This window comes from Phoenix dactylifera, unplaced genomic scaffold, assembly GCF_009389715.1.
Source record: "Phoenix dactylifera cultivar Barhee BC4 unplaced genomic scaffold, palm_55x_up_171113_PBpolish2nd_filt_p 000007F, whole genome shotgun sequence".
NCBI lineage: Eukaryota > Viridiplantae > Streptophyta > Magnoliopsida > Arecales > Arecaceae > Phoenix > Phoenix dactylifera.
Genome location: NW_024067666.1, coordinates 1,039,009 through 1,053,982, shown reverse-complemented (window position 1 = coordinate 1,053,982; position 14,974 = coordinate 1,039,009). Strand labels below are relative to the sequence as shown.

The following is a 14,974-nucleotide window of genomic DNA, read 5'->3' as shown; positions in this document are numbered from 1 at the left end:
TCAAGAAAATATTGGAAATCGGTGATCTGGTTCAATCCCACCCTCCTCTTTCAACAGGCTTTTTCTCATCCTAGTTCTCAAAACTAATACTTATATGGATCTGGTGCAGATTATGAATTAAGATCCCTTGTGGTACTACTGGCTTGGGAGCGGCAGCGAGCAGTTCCTGGGTGGATGGAGAGAGCACCCGAATATATATATTTAAAGGTTAACCAATAAATGGAAACACCGCGCTTGCTTTCGTAGCTCAGTTGGTTAGAGCACCCGTTTAGTAAGCGGGAGGTCTTGAGTTCGACTCTCAACGAAAGCAAATTTTTATTTTGATTTTCATCCTATTTTGACGCCGGAGACCCCGAGCCCCCTGTTCCCTGCAAAGGATAGGCCCAAAAAAAAATTTAGACTGGGTTTGCAAAATATATAGCTCAGGTATTTTTGGGCCATGCAAGGGGACCCCTTTTTTCTTTTTTTTTTTGCACAATAGGACTCACATACTACATGTGTGCATGCGCGCGTGTATAGCCCATGAGATCAAAAAAAAAATATAGAGCGCAAAAAAAAGAAACAGTCACGTGGTTCTTCCAAATAAAACCTCCAGAATGATGGGCCGCATAACATGCCTCCCAGTCCACAACATTGTTCGCCTTTCTATAAACGTGTATGGTCTGAAAGGAGATGCACTCGCCCAGAATACGGCAGATGTCGTGGAGCAGCCGCATCCTACTAGCCGCGTGCCCTCGACCCTAAATCTACTCGATCATAGTGACAAAGTCTCCCTCAAAGAGAATGTGGTCCGCACCCAATACTCGTCTCGCATAGGTGAGGCCCTCCTATACTGCTGTGAGCTCAGCTCCCACTACAGACTATCCTGCCGCCATGCATCTGGCCTCATGATCTCGAATGACAAACTCCGCACCTCCGCTACTCCCTCTCGTGCCAACGTTGCCATCGAAGTTTATTTTAAGAAAGCTAGAAAGTGGGGGCTCCTAGGAGACGAACATTATCCTAGGCGCTACAGGAGCTGAATGGAAACCCCAGATTTTTCCGGCCGCCCTAAGGGACGACGATGCAATGCTGCCAATAACCTCCACCATATGAGCAGAGCTCGGTTCACCACCACCCTTAACTGTGCTGCTCAATCCTCAAAGACCTGAGCATTCCTATCAAGCTAGCAATGATAAGCGAGGTAGGCCACCCTAATCCTTAGCTCCTCGAAGCCAAGCCTCGTGAGGTATCCCTAAAAAAAAACCAAAAATCCTCGGCTGACGACCATCTCTGCCGCAACCCCAAAGAAGCCGAGGCGAGCCCCCAGAACTGACCGCCCACTGGACAACCAAATAAGGCATAGAAAATCGACTCTTCCCCTTCCAAGCAAGCCCAACAGCCTGGGGAAATGCGCACCCCACATCGAGCCAGCACGCCCCTGGTGGGCAAGCAGTACTACGCCACCTTTCAAAAAAACATGGCCACTCGAGGGTGGATGTGCAGCCTCTAGATCCAGCCCCCCTCAATGTCGGCTATGCCCATCTTTACGTCGCTCTCCTCCCCAACGCCGTCTAAAATATCTCTAGCTAATTTCCTGCTAATATATCTCTTGTTATTTATTATCCAACCTGAATCCAATCTTCTTCTTTAATCTTATCACTTAACATTAGGCTAGATTGGGCCAGATTGGCCTAACTTTGGATTGGGCTATAGGCTAGGCCCAAAAGATTTTGGACTCGCTTGGACTTAAATATAGAGCTCATATATTTTTCGGGTCGAACGAAAGACCCCCTAACCCCTATATATAATATAATATAATATAATATAATATAATTTATATTATATTATATTATATTATAAAGTAAATTTCAAAAAAAAATTGAGATTTATATTTATTATACTTATACCCTGTCAAATTAACAATATTAGTAAAATTATTTATCTCATGTGAATATGTTGAAATTGCCTTTGAGTGGAGAAGAGAATACATATGTTTTCTTATATCCTTAAGTGGATGTTATATCACTTAAGATTATTTTAGTTATTTTTTATATTTTTTTAGATGTGGTATCTAGGTCCCATTTAAGGTTAATGGTTTAACTAACAATTGTCAAGTTATGGATTAAAATATTAGTTAAAAATGAATCTTGAGTATAGATTTTTCGTACTGTAAGTATAATTTATCTCTAATTTCAAAAAAAAATATAATTTACTCCATATAATAATATGTACATAATAATATGTAAATTCAGTTATTAAGTTTTTTACCTCACAACAAACGGGTTCAATGGATTCCGGAAATTTAGATATTCAGCTACTGAAAATAGTCAGCAGATCATCCGCCCAAACTAATTACTTCCGGAAAAAAATTCGAATGCTTGTCCTGCAAATAAACTGTTTTGATGTTAATTTTGCGGCAACATTTGGAAGAAAGAAACTTGAGGAGAATAAAATTTGTTATGATACTGATGATGTCTTGCTGAGGCATCGCTTTTTAAAGTAAGTGTGTTAAAGGTTTGGTGTTGTCATGTCAAATATGTTCGGGCACAACAATACGGGTTCATTTCATGACCTGGCACATCGACGGCCCGCCCATTCTTAATTCTACGCTGTGGAATCTTACCAACGGCTGCTTCAGTGACCGTGCATTTATTTAATTTTACAATGTGATTTGCTGCATATTGTGCTGGCAGGTATTTGCTACATATTTTGACCAGGCTCAGGGATTTTTAGTATAATTGTCTCCTTATGAAAGTTGATAATACAAAACTGGAACGTAACACGGCCATGATATCGAGGGGCAGCAGCCCAGAATAATACAAAACCAATATTATATTTAGATTTCAAAACTACCCTAACTTCCAAATTTGTCTCAAAAAAGTATAATAATAAAAGTTCAATTTTATTATTTATTAAATGTAACCAATATTGTATCAGAGCATCTATATCAAACATAAGTACCAATCCATAATCCTCAATATTTAAAAAAATTCTAGGCTATAAATTCATAAACAACTAAAGAACTAAAGTTCTGCTGTATAATTCGCCAAGCTTGCTAGCACGGACTCCAAGCCTGGACCATCCTTTATCCTTATTGACCCTACTCACCGATGAGAACAATAAAAGTAGAGATATATGAACGACACAGCTCAATAAGTAAATCTTTCATTACCATACCAGATCATGCCTAAGTTTTTCCATTCCAATGCATTATTTAAGGAAAATAGCAGATACTGTAAAAATAACGCATTTCAGAGTCGAGTATATTAAAATAAGTCGTAAAGTGAATCCTGCATGAACAATTCATTCATCTTTCATAAACATAGTTCCAAATTTATATTACAAATAAATTTGTAAATCATTCTTCACATCATTTAACCCTATTATGGATCAAAACATTGCCCACATATATTCTTGATACAGTCAATTTATACCCGTGAGAGAGCCATAATCGACTGCATGCACAGTTTGCCAACTATAATACCCGCTAGCAAGGGCTGTTACCAACTATTATATCCGTTGGCGAGAGCCGTTACTAACTATTATATCAGCTGGCGAGAGCCGTTACTAACTATTATATCCGCTGGCGAGAGCCGTTACTAACTATTATATCCGCTGGCGAGAGCCATTACCAACTATTATACCTGCTAGTGAGAATCGTTACCAACTATTATACCCACTAGCAAGGGTTGTACATAGCTATCTCAAAGCCTTTCAAATACTTATATTGTTTTCTTAAAACATACACATAAATAGATAAAAATACTGAATGGCATGATCAAATTCATATTTCATAACAAAACTATTTTAATTAAAACATTTATTGAACTATTTTTCATAATAAAGCATAATTTTCATAACATATATGTTGATCCATAATTTTAAAAAAATATATAATATTTTCACAAGCGAATCTTATGTAGAAAAAACATAATAATTTTAAAAAAATAATGAGTATAAGATCTATTTACTTTTTTAATCTTAGACAATCAGGCTTCGCTAGACAACTCCATTAGACCTATTCAAAATATTTACCACAAAATTAATTTTTAATCGATAATTTTAATGAAAAAATAAGAAAGTTTTGATCGAGCATACGGTGGTTTCGTGTGGGTCGTTTTGACGATTCGCTTAATAAATCGGATTCAATCAGAGCCAAAATTAATTAACATGGTTCATTAACGAAGGTTTGAGGGACATTCAACAGGGCCGAAGTAATTGATCCAGTAGGCAGCATGGGCACCAAGGCAATTTAAGGCCTCTTTCTAGGAGTCAACTCGGATTCGTAGATCCAGTCGGCAAGACCCGATATTGGTTTCCATAGATCTTCTAGAGAGAAAAAGTATAAATAGGAGAGAGAAAAAACAAAGAAAATGGAAGAATCCTTCTCATCTCTCTTCTTCCTTTTCCCTCGTCAGTAACAAGTGGCAGCCGCTGACCCAACTGCCCACCCGACGGGGGCCTTATGTGGCCACGAACACGACCAAACCTGGCGGCCGGTGGTGGCTAATCATGGCCGAAACAGGGGTGCTCTGTTTTGAATGAAGTTCCGGCAATTGCCATCTCAAATCTAAGGAAACGAAGGCCCAAAACTCTAAGAAAGAAAGAGGAGATGAAGAACTCATACCTCAGTCCAATAAGACCTTCCGACGACTCTTCTCGATGGAAATCAGAGAAAGAACCTTAAGAAGGAAGCTTGAAATCGAGAGACTTCTAGCCCTATTGATGGATCTCAAAGAGGGAGGATGGGGAGTCTTTCCTATTCATCACATGTGGCGCATGTGAAGGGTCGGACTGGCCTCTTCGGGCCGGTTCAAATGCTGGGCTGGACCTTTGAGCTGGTCCACAAGCCCAAATCAAGCGTGGGCAGTCAATGAACCAAATCTTCACAGTTTTCCTTCCTTAAAAAAAATATTCTTCCCTATGGAAGGTGGTGTGGGACCGTCTTCCGACGAGAGCAGTGCTGTCACGACCCCCACCCCGTTCCCGGCGGGCCGCCGCGACGGTCCTAGGGTGCGGGTAGGCATAAGACCACCAGCCACCGCGTAGAACCCTACTACCTATCAATCATCAATAAATCTTGAAAAATTTGGCATGATGCATGCACAAAATGATCACTTTTCCTATAGTGACCTGTCAGGATTATCTCAATACATACAACACACTACCTGTCAGAGCAGCAATCACATAATCTGTCACATAATAAACCGGGACAATATATAGCAATACATTATCACAGGCACACAATTAATCTGCACACATATATATATATACCTGCTTCCCAATCCATCCATGGTCAAACCCATATCCACAACAGGATCTATGACTGTAACTATGCACTATATACAATAGAAGGTTTATAATACACCAAAAGGTATAAACCTCTATCTACATTATACTATACTATACTATGGAGCGGCACAGCTAGCAGGCAACCACTAATCCTGCTCCTCTCTATACAATACCTTTCCTGCAATCAAAAACATCAAACTGGGGAGTGAGTATATAAATACTCAGTGAGTGGAGTAGAGAGTACTATGCACATGAGACAAGATATAATCATGGCTCGAGGTAAAATCTCAAGATCAATAACAAGATGAACATGAACTCAACATAAAGAATATGGAGTAAATCATCAATATCACCACAATCAATATCAACTCATCTGAAGCATATATGGAATAATCAAGTCAACATATATGCTACTCATGAATATGTTCAACAGGTCATAGTACTGAATCATATAAATCAGGTGTCAATAGGCTGAATCATCAACAAGACAGCTATCGGGAGGTGGGTTTTACGCCCTAGGCGAACCAGCAACAACTCCCTACTGCCATATGCATACATCGAATATGACACCACACCAATATGTAAATCATCACTAGACAGCTGTCGGAAGGTGGGTTTTACGCCCCAGGCGAACCAGCAACAACTCCCTACTGTCACATGCATATGCAGGATAAGACACCATACCGATAACATAAATGCTAGACAGCTATCGGGAGGTGGGTTTTACGCCCCAGGCGAACCAGCAACAACTCCCTACTGTCACATGCATATGCAGGATAAGACACCACACTGATCATATAAATGCTGGCCAGTATCCAGAACAGAAATCCATCTCACATCTACATACTAAACGGCACCTCGCGGGAATTCTACATCCGCGGAAAGCCATACTGCACCTCGCGGGGTCTTACTATGTCCGGCGGCAAGCAGAATATAAGTCGTAGGACCGGCCGATCCTACGCCTAGGGCCGTGTCCCCCCCTAGGAGGGACTGGGCTCTGCCCACCCAGAAGGCTACTATGTGCACAAAGGCCGATGTTCAACCCCCATCGACTATAGGTGTCCTGCAGATACTGCCAAGCCATGCATAAATGCCATAATGCACCCTCCCAATACTCTACTAAAAAGGAGTATGATCAAGACTACCACTCACTCGACTCCGACCCAATCATAAACTAACATCAGGGTTAGGAGTGAGGGTCAAGGAAGTGCAATACAACTCAATATACCACTAAAAAGGCTCTACAAATTTTTGAAATGGAGGAAATGAAATCAATTTACAAAAGAAGTTATTTCACAATTTGGAACCAATTTAATTACTCATAAAAGAGCATAATCAAGCTACGACTCACAAGTCTTTAAAATAGAGGAAATGAAATCAATTTACAAAAGAAATCATTTCACAATTCGGAATCAATTTGATTACTCATCAACCCCTCGTAATTCCTCTCAATGTTCCCTCACATGCATGTACAGAATAATCAAGCATGGAGAATCAAGATTATAGAGGAATCTACTACAATATCAATCAATATGCTCAAGTGGAATCAATTCACACTTGGCGACATTCATGAAAATGAATTAAGAATGCTCATAGTGCAAAGTACATGACTCCCACTCACCTGCCAATCCGGCACGGCCTCGATACGCCTCTAGAATTCTACAGCAGGCAGTGGGAAACTTCTTCCTCTCGTTCCCTAGCTTCTTGCCCAACTGTGACATGCATTTACCATACATTTAGTCTTGTATCAAGGTCATAATCTACGTGCCAATTATAATATAGGGAACTTTAATTGATTCAACTCCCCCGTTCCCTAAATCTTTTCTTTTCTTTCTCTTTTTCTTTTTCTATTAATTAACTCATCATTTATGTGTATTAGGGACTCCCTTGCACGAGTACAAGGTCTCCCTTAGCCTAATCTAGGCTTAATACCCTATTATGGCATGAAATCCCTTATTTTCCACCCGGATAAACAGTAACCCGAACTGACAGTGGGTTACTTCATCCCGGTTTTGATCCACTTTCAGGACTCCAAATTTGATGAAATTTTTATCTAATATTCTACACTCATAGAGGATTCCAAAGAGATAACATGCATCATCATCGGAGGCCGTTTGACCCCCTAAATAATTTGCCGAAGTTGGGACTTCGACACAGTTTTTCCGTAGTGCCGGAAAAATTTGTTAAAATCCGATTCTTCCTCTTTTAACCACCTCTACAACCCTTATCCGACCCCTCTAGACTATATCCACCCTTTGTATAGCCTAATGTCATCAAAAGACTAGATAGGGACGGATATTTACCTTTTTCTTTTTGAAATCGAGGTCCTTGCGTAGAGGGGAAGGAGATCTACGTTTTTCCCTTCAGCTGGAAGTGCAACCGGGATCCCCCTCCTCCTCGAATCCCCTTCCTCTTCTTCTTTCTTCTTCTTCTTCTTCTCCTTTTCTTTCCTTCTTTTCCTCCACGCCTGAGAACCCCCTCTCTGTGACTCTCTCTCGGTTTCATTCCCGTGAGCCACCAACCACCCCATTTAAATCACATCAAAGCACTATTCACCTTTGTTTAATATTATTAAATTCCCATTTTGCCCTTAACACTTCAACATATCTACAACTATGCCATTATCTTTTGATTCCTTCCAATTTTACCCCTTATATCAATTTTAAAGGACTATTCTATCCCTTTTTATATAAAAAAAAATTTTGGGGTTATTACAAGTGCTGAGCAGGCGAGGATGGAAGATCCCAGCGGAGTGCGGGACATGCAGTGTTGAGGAGTCGCTCGACCACGTGCTCTTCCAGTGTACGTGGGCGAGGTCGGCATGGCTGTGGGCAGGGTTCCCGCAGGAGGTCTAGCGTGGGAGGCCTCAGTTTTTACAGATGATGCAGCAGTAGTTGGTCCGCCCTCGGACATGTCAGGAGGCTATTCGAGCGACCTGCACAGCACATCAGATCTGGCTGGCAAGGAACGCTCGCACCTTCGGTGAGCACAGGGTGTCACCGAGGTTTGTGGCGGAGCTCGCGCGAGTACAGGCATTGGAGATCAGATCTTCTTCCGATAGACCTCTGATAGCTCGGGACACCTAAGGTTCCCTCTCTACTTCGGCAGCTCCTCAAATGGTGTTCTTCACCTGAGAACCCCACCCCCGAGTTTCCTCAAGGTCAACTTCGACGAATCGGTTCTGAATGGAGGCGCGCGAGGTGGTGCGGGTTTTGTGATATGAGACCCGCACTCCAGAGTAGTGACAGCAGGTGGCTGTCAGTTGTTCGGCACGTCGGTTCCCGGGGCAGAGTTACGAGCTGCCTAGGCGGGTCTTCGATATGCGAGGCAGGTTTTGCAGGCTGGTTCGATTGTTTTGGAGGGCGACTCGGCCACAATTATCAGTTGGATCCAGGAGGAGCTGAGGGGCGAGGGCACTGACCACCCCTTGGTTCGGGATATAGAGATGATGTGTGGAGTTGGGGTGGCCGTTCAGGCCAAGCATGTATTTAGAGAAGCCAATGGGACAACCGATTGGGTGGTTGCCTTCGCGACTCATCATTCAGGATACACCCTTTGGGTGGAGGAGGGGGAGCTGCCACTGGCTTTCCATAAGTTAGTATTTTTTGACTTTATTGGATGTATTCGTACACGTATTGTATGAAAACCCGTCTTTAGCAAAAAAAAAAAAAAAAAAAATCTTCCAATTAACGTACTTGAATTTTTGAAGGCTTCATTGAGAATAGTTTGAAGCCTCAAATATACTCCAGGAACAGCATGCCGCCTCAAATCTTACTCCAGGAATAGCATGCTGCCTCAAATCTTCCACCTTTCGTTCCTACTATCATTCCATTCTGAATTGTTTAGGCCCTGTTTAGGGGAGCTTTTGGAGGCCCTCCAAAAGTACTTTTAGATGAAAAACTGTGTTTGGTAAATTTTTCAAAAAGCTGTTTTAGCTTTTGTGGGAAGCTGAAAACAGCTTTTGGGAGGAAGCTCCAATTTGGAGTTTTTGGGAGGAAGCTGTTTCAGCTTTTTCGGAAAGCTGTATTTTTGACAAAAATGCCCATATTAAAATAACATAATTACATAGTTTGTCCCTTTATAAACCTAAAAATCTGTTGGAGCCAAGAACCCGAGCCGTCAGACTCCCTTCCGTAAGAAAAAGGTATTTTTCTTTTCAATTTTTGTATGCATTTCTTGAACCACATTTTAGAAGGAAAAAATTTTAATCCTTTTCCATACCTTCCAAAATCAATCTACTGTTTTTTTTTTAATTATCAACCTCGCGGCCCACGCTGAGGTCCTCCTCGAGCGTGGACCACGAAGAAGAGCCTCTGGACCGCGGAAAATTATTTTATAAAAAATTATTGAAAATTATTTTATACTAATAATTATAATATTTTATACCTTTATTTTTGTATTATACTATAAATATAATATCATATTATATTATATCATAATACATTAATATGTTATGTTAAATAATTTAATATTATATTATATTATATTATGAAAAATTATTTTATACTAATAATTATAATATTTTGTACCTTTTTTTGTATTATACTATAAATATAATATCATATTATATTATATCATAATACATTAATATGTTATGTTAAATAATTTAATATTATGTTATATTATGAAAAATTAATTTATACTAATAATTATAATATTTTATACATTTATTTTTATATTATACTATAAATATAATATCATATTATATTATATCATAATACATTAATATGTTATGTTAAATAATTTAATATTATGTTATATTATGAAAAATTAATTTATACTAATAATTACAATATTTTATACCTTTATTATTGTATTATACTATAAATATTATATTATATTACATTACATTATAATACATTAATATGTTATTTTAAATAATTTAATATTATGTTATATTATAAAAAATTAATTTATAATAATAATTATAATATTTTATACCTTTATTATTGTATTATACTATAAATATTGTATTATATTACATTACAATATAATACATTAATATGTTATTTTAAATAATTTAATATTATGTTATATTATGAGAAATTAATTTATACTAATAATTATAATATTTTATACTTTTATTATTGTATTATACTATAATATAATATATATTACATTATATCATAATATATTTAAATGTTATGTTAAATAATTTAATATTATGTTATATTACCAAATATTAATTTACTCTCATAATTATATTACTATTATGCTATATTAACATAATATTATTTTATATTACAATAATATTATACTATATCGTATATTTATGTATTAATTTATGTTATGTTTTATTATGTTCTGTTGTATAATACTATGCAATATCTTTTATGGTAATTTTGTCATACAAAAGTACTTTCTCAGTTTGTTTACCAAACACAAAACAAAGTACCACAGCACTTTACGAATGTAGTTACCAAACAGCAAACAGCTTTTTATAACACCTCTACTTCAGACAGCTCTACTTCCAACAGCTCCCCCAATCAGAACCTTAATCACACATCAATTATTTATTAAATAAATCTTAAATACTTACACAAAATCAAAAAATCTAAATAATAACTTATTAGGGAGGTTAAAAAAAAAACCTTTTTCAGGAGTGTTGGAACTTGAGAAAATTTTAAAGCTGGGAAACACATTTTACAACTTCAATTTTTTGATAACTGGTTGATTCCAGCTCCACCTTACTGGAGCTGATTGGGTCGATTTCTTCATTGCATCAAAACTCTTGTTGACTCCACAAGAGAGCAATCAAAGTACAATCATATGAAAAAATAAACTTGATCGATGCCATCTAAGCAAACCTCTGAAAGCAATCAAACAGAACTGTAGAGACAAGCCAATGATAACAGATGGTGTAGTAAGCAATCAAAGACGACATTCAAACGGTACAATTGCTTCAAGCCAATGATAACAGATGGTGTAGTAAGCAATCAAAGACGACATTCAAACGGTACAATAGCTTCAAGTTTTAGCATCCAACCAAAGCAAGCAAATTTAAGAGCAAGTCACAAGCCAAGGACAACAAAGATGAAAAACATGGGGAACCACAGGAGACCAACAGATGGAAGATTAACAGACCGCCAATCAATATTCATCGCCTTCATCACCATCTTCACCCTCAGCAGACTCCGCACCAACTTCCTCATAATCTTTCTCCAATGCAGCAAGATCCTCGCGAGCTTCAGAGAACTCTCCTTCCTCCATGCCCTCACCAACATACCAGTGAACAAAAGCCCTCTTGGCATACATGAGGTCAAATTTGTGGTCAATGCGAGAGAACACTTCAGCAACACTGGTGGAGTTGGAGATCATGCACACAGCCCTCTGCACCTTGGCCAGATCTCCCCCAGGCACAACAGTAGGTGGCTGGTAGTTGATGCCACACTTGAAGCCAGTTGGGCACCAATCCACAAACTGGATGGTACGCTTGGTCTTGATGGTGGCAACCGCTGCATTCACATCCTTGGGCACCACATCTCCACGGTACATGAGACAGCAAGCCATGTACTTGCCATGGCGAGGGTCACACTTTGCCATCATGGAGGAAGGCTCAAAAGCACTGTTGGTAATTTCAGCAACAGAGAGTTGCTCATGGTAGGCCTTCTCCGCAGAGATAACAGGAGCATAAGACGAAAGCATGAAGTGAATCCTTGGGTAGGGGACCAGATTGGTCTGGAATTCAGTAACATCAACATTTAGAGCACCATCAAACCTCAGCGACGCAGTCAGGGATGAGATCACCTGCACACCAAACAAGATCAATTAGAGAACTGCCGAAGGCTTTGAAACACTAGGCTATTCCCTAGAGAGCAATTTACAGCAGACCTGAGAGACAAGGCGGTTGAGGTTGGTGTAGGTGGGGCGTTCAATGTCAAGGGAGCGCCTGCAGATGTCATAGATGGCTTCGTTGTCAAGAAGCACCGCAACGTCGGTGTGCTCAAGGAGTGAGTGAGTCGACAGGACACTGTTGTAGGGCTCAACAACAGAGGTAGAGACCTGGGGAGAGGGGTAAACAGTGAAGCCAAGCTTGGACTTCTTGCCATAGTCAACAGACAGACGCTCAAGGAGGAGAGAGCCCAGGCCTGAGCCAGTGCCTCCACCAACGGCATTGAATACAAGGAAGCCTTGAAGACCAGTGCAGTTGTCAGCAAGCTTCCTGATGCGGTCAAGGCAGAGATCAACAATTTCCTTGCCAACTGCAAATATACAATCATATATTAGTATTTGAAAAAAAACATATGAATTCATAGAGACAGCAAAGCTTACAATTATATATCAGAGATAGATAGAATTGAGAAATTACTCGTATAGTGGCCACGGGCAAAGTTGTTGGCAGCATCCTCTTTGCCACTGATAAGCTGCTCTGGGTGGAAAAGCTGGCGGTAAGTTCCAGTCCTCACTTCATCTATCACAGTGGGTTCCAGATCAACAAACACAGCACGAGGGACATGCTTTCCAGCTCCAGTCTCACTGAAAAAGGTGTTGAATGCATCATCACCTCCACCAATGGTTTTGTCACCGGGCATTTGGCCATCAGGCTGCAAGAAAGCAGAGAGTTATAAAAAAAGGTATGAAGAAAAAGCATACAGCTAAGCCATCCAGACAATCATCCAAGGAAGAAGGATATAATAAATCTTTGCACGAACGAAAAGGACTAAGATTAAAAAGTCATTCTAATGATAAAAGCCAAACAAGGAAGTGAGACCGCAGAAAGGAGGACACAGTTACAGAATTAGGTATCAGCAAGGCAGACTCTAGATTCCTAATCCTATATTGTAGTCCTACAATGGTCACCAACCAGGCTGAACAATAAAATAGACACATCATGATTACACGAAAGTCAAATACGACATATAAACAATTATTGGAAACATATACAAATAATATTAGACAACTAACAGAGGAAGGTAAAATCAAAAATCACTCAGAAAATCTAGAACTGACAAAATTATAATCATAAACAAGGCATTCGAAATAGAAAGAACAGAGAAATCCATTTATGAGGGGAGATGATTTAGAGAATGAAAGCATAGATCATTGGCACATAACAAGGCATTCGATATAGAAAGAACAGAGAAAAATCCATTTATGAGGGGAGATGATTTAGAGAATGAAAGCATAGATCATTGGCACATAAAACGCCCCAGTCTACAGAGCTCAGATATATGACAAAACATCCCGTCAAGAAGTGAGCGGGCAACTTAAATAGAAAGATCCATCAAATTAGATCACGCCGAAGCAAGAACATAAAGAGATTTGGCGGTATCAAATACAAAAGAGGGCACCTATTATCAAATGAACCAGGAAGAACAACGTCAAAAGAGTGGATCTAAAGTGGTGGTACTCATTTTGCGCAGTCGAATCAAAATAACACGAGCAAGCACTGGATCCACAGTGTCATGTAAGGAAATCGACAGAAACCATAGAAGGAGAATCAAAGGATTCAGATCAAGCAAAACTATATAAGAACGATAAAAGGCGGATATAGCCAATAGGGAACTCGTGCATTTCAAAAACAAAAAGAAGGAAGACATCATATGAAATGCCTATATGAAAGAACACCCATCAAGGCGACTCGAAAAACCTAGATCTGAGATCTATAACGACTATCTTAACCATTAACATCACCGAAACGCACATTACCAACAGATATCCAACTGCTCCGTCATAAAAATCCTAGATCTGATCAATAATCTACCAGGAATCAGAGGAACTATTATTCGACGAAAAAGATCGATCCATTGCTCAACCCAAAAACCCAAAGCTCCAGAAATGAGCATATAAACACGGAAAAGAAACAGTTTGTGGTAGATCCGAAGAAAAGGCGGGGTGGAAAACAAATTTCATAAAAAAATCAGCCATTAACGACGGTAAAACCCATCCTTCTAACAGATCTACAAGTATTTTCACCACCAGAACCCAGATCTGGATATAAATCATACAAGAATCAGAGCAACCAAGATCTAGCTCGAATCCGTACGAGGAAAAACAAGGTATTCAGGAAAACCACATAGCAACAGAGGAAAAAGAACAGATCGCGGTAGATCTAAGGAAGCGAGATCGAACCTGGATGCCATGCTCGAGGCAGTAAAGTTCCCAGCAGGCATTGCCGACCTGAATACCGGCCTGCCCGATGTGGATCGAGATACACTCTCTCATCTTCGCTAGGGGGTAAAAAAAAGGAAGGGAAGAAGAGAAGGCTAAGGCGAGAGGGGAAGAGAAAAAAAGAAGATTAGAGAAGACCGGCGTGTACGAAGACGCCTTCCAATGCCTCCGCCGGCCTCGCCTCGCCTCGCCTGCCCTTTTATAGCGAAGGAGGGTGCGGTGGAGGAGCGGGGAGAGAGCGACGCGCTGGGGTTTCTTTTTTAACCGTAGTTAGTTAACCGTGATTAAACGGACGGCTGGCAGCGAAAATGGACGGGCTAACCAACCTGGCGCCGTTAACCATGGTTAAACGTCACGGTCTCACCTTTTTGTGCCTAATTTTGCCGCTCGATTTGATTTCGATGTGGAAGAGGCCCGAGCGTTCGATCAAAATACGAAATTGCCATTCCGGCCGGACGCCTCGAGTTGGGTTCACTCCGTTCTGATACGGTCTGATCCACATCTAGCGGGTGAAGAAATTGGAATCGGGTTAGCTAATCTGTACCTGCGGGGCATCTTAATGGGTGAGCCTGATATATATATATATATG

General features: G+C 39.8%; 1 protein-coding gene and 1 non-coding gene across 2 annotated transcripts; one reads left to right on the top strand and one right to left on the bottom strand.

Moving 5' to 3' along the window:
- Positions 1–236: 236 nt before the first annotated feature.
- TRNAT-AGU lies at positions 237–310 on the top strand. The gene has a single exon. It is a non-coding gene; the product is annotated as a tRNA-Thr (tRNA).
- Positions 311–11,123: 10,813 nt separating this feature from the next.
- LOC103705349 (tubulin alpha chain) lies at positions 11,124–14,579 on the bottom strand. Its single transcript, XM_008789015.3, has 4 exons — positions 14,347–14,579; positions 12,584–12,818; positions 12,106–12,476; positions 11,124–12,021 (listed from the first exon to the last, which is right to left on the bottom strand). Exons 1-4 carry the CDS (start codon positions 14,437–14,439, stop codon positions 11,365–11,367), a joined length of 1,356 nt encoding a protein of 451 aa, XP_008787237.1. The 5' UTR covers positions 14,440–14,579; the 3' UTR covers positions 11,124–11,364.
- Positions 14,580–14,974: the final 395 nt, after the last annotated feature.